Genomic DNA, 2,256 nt, shown 5'->3' with positions numbered 1-2,256 from the left:
TCAATTCGGAAAGTGGGATATTCATCATTTGGCACAACATCAGATCAAAGTGGCTGAAGAGATCTTCGAGAGTGCTGCTAAAGAATACACGTCAATGGTTGTAGAGATCGTCACAAAAGAGATGTGGAGTGGCGCGATGGGGGGCTCCGATGTGCTTATCGTTGAAAAGGACTAAGTCAAAGCTAGCCTCAAACCAAGGGGGAGATTGAAGGGTCTAGTTTATGGTTTGGGCTAGGCTATCTGATGTTTAGGTCTTAATGGGTCTTTTATCATGTAACAGAGTTGTTTGGAAGTGTTTACGGCCAAAAGTCTGTTTACGGCCGTAAACCTGTTTACGGCCAGCCTTTCCCCTATATAAAGGGCTTGTCAGAGTCTGTCAGTTGGTTGTTGTTGAATCATAGAGTTTATGGTCTATGTATGTGTCCAAGTTGTACCTGACGTTTTTTTTATAAGAGAATCAATCAACATTTAAAATTAAGGACTAGCTAGGTGTTCAATATTTGATTTGGATCCAAAATAATAAGAGTATCAAAATTCTCTCTTTCAATTAATTCTTTCTCTAAAATATTACAAGATCCACACCATTTCATTCCTGAACATGAATGCATGGTTTTAGAATATGAAATCACTCAACTGAGATCGCTTCTGACTCCCCATGTGCATGTTGTGCTTTTTTAAAAATATAGGCACTATCTTCCACACCCGCATTCAAGCAATTCATCCGATGCCAAGCAAAGTGATCTTCACAACAAATGGAGCCAGCGATGATAGAAATTCATGCTACTTTCCAGGTTGCGTTGTGCATGTCATAAAACTTGTCGAATGCTTTGTCGAAGCAAAAGTGACAAGCAAGAAGATCCTTTATATCAGTCACCTTACAACTTGATTTACAGCATTTAACAAGACGGTTGAGCTTGGAAGAGTAGTACTTGGTATGGGAAGGGTGTGTTTGGATATGCTCCACCACGTGCCCTCCACTATCACATAATGTTATTTTACAATCAAGGCACGCCCCCAAACTAGACAAACTATTATAGGCATTACATCCGGCCCCTGTGTATTTCTTCCCAATTTTGTGGCATCTTTTATATAGTTCAAGAAGATCCTTAGGTATAACACTTGATGCCTGATGAGCAGAGGATAAAGATTGAGGATTTGATTCCATGATGACTAAACAATCTTCAGCAAGATGACCGGCTTTTTTACATTTCCAACATTGATATGAAGATAGAATAGATATCTTTGTTGACCAGCGATGACGGTTGAAATCCCTAGTGTCAGTTTCAGAAACTTGCAATTGAAATTTAGGTCCCTTGACTAATATTTGGTTGCTTGGAGTTGGAGGCCCCCGAGAATTTTTTAGATTGTCCAAAAGCTCAGCTTTACAATCCATGTTGCAGATATCATCATCAGTCTCATCACATATATATTCCCCATATTTGCCACACACCACACATACAGGCTCTCCAGGAATAGGAAACCGTTGTAACCTTCTTTCTTTTATTACGTCATTGCCACTGTTTATATTTCCAACACTTTCAGGAAGAGGATCCTTGGTTTCTTCTCTTTCTGAGAAATCACTACTTGCATCACCCCAACACCAATCTTCCACCAGAGGCCGAACCCTCACCCTCACCCTCCAACACTTTATTAGTTAATTCCTCAAAGGCTTCAATCGAATTAGCTTCTTTCCTAATTTTCTGAATATAATCATGGTGAGACATGGGTCCATCACTTTCTTCAATTTCGTGTCTTTTAGCCATGGAAGGTGAAATCCTCCGCCGCTTGCAACGGTTAGATTGTAAGGGCCTTTTCCCTTGCTGGAAGCCGATTCATCATCCGGCGGAGTTGGATTTCCGGTGGCAGCATTATAAGCTTTTAGATTTTGAAGAACTGAGTTGAGGTCGAAATCTTTGTTATATGTAAAAGAAGGGTTCTTGTAGAAGTTTGTTCTCGTTCCCATTTCCTCTCGCAATAATCCGAAATCAGTCTGATAGCCAGGAATTGTCTTGTAAACGTACTTAAGATGTCTTCAAGTTAAAAATGGCATAATATCACAATGAACCGGAGACATCAATTCCACCAACATGCTCCCAAATACCCATTCGTTCATCTGTAACCATATCTCCAATGATGAAGATGAAATCGGCAACCAAATTCAGAACCAGTTTGTCGGCTCTGCAAAATCAAAACCGGTTTGTCAAAGATTGGACGAATCTGCAACAATAGGTGGACCGATAGATAAGTACAGATCTA

The 2,256-nt window shown here is 40.2% G+C and overlaps 1 protein-coding gene across 1 annotated transcript; it reads right to left on the bottom strand.

Annotated features, from left to right (window-relative positions):
- Positions 1-775: 775 nt before the first annotated feature.
- LOC145164634 (uncharacterized) lies at positions 776-1,963 on the bottom strand. Its single transcript, XM_079083343.1, has 2 exons — positions 1,736-1,963; positions 776-1,645 (listed from the first exon to the last, which is right to left on the bottom strand). The coding sequence occupies exons 1-2, from the start codon at positions 1,961-1,963 to the stop codon at positions 776-778; spliced, it is 1,098 nt and encodes a 365-aa protein (XP_078939469.1).
- Positions 1,964-2,256: the final 293 nt, after the last annotated feature.

Source organism: Lactuca virosa, chromosome 3 (assembly GCF_052849685.1).
Source record: "Lactuca virosa cultivar CGN04683 chromosome 3, Lactuca_virosa_CGN04683_v6, whole genome shotgun sequence".
Classification (NCBI taxonomy): Eukaryota; Viridiplantae; Streptophyta; class Magnoliopsida; order Asterales; family Asteraceae; genus Lactuca; species Lactuca virosa.
The sequence above is the reverse complement of the archived record's forward strand: the minus strand, read 5'-3'. Positions and strand labels throughout refer to the sequence as shown.

Coding starts and splice junctions, on each gene's coding strand:
- LOC145164634 (XM_079083343.1), bottom strand. CDS start 1,963: ATGGGAACGAGAACAAACTTCTACAAGAACCCTTCTTTTACATATAAC. Junction 1,646..1,735: donor AAGACACGAAATTGAAGAAA/GTGATGGACCCA, acceptor TAACTAATAAAG/TGTTGGAGGGTGAGGGTGAG.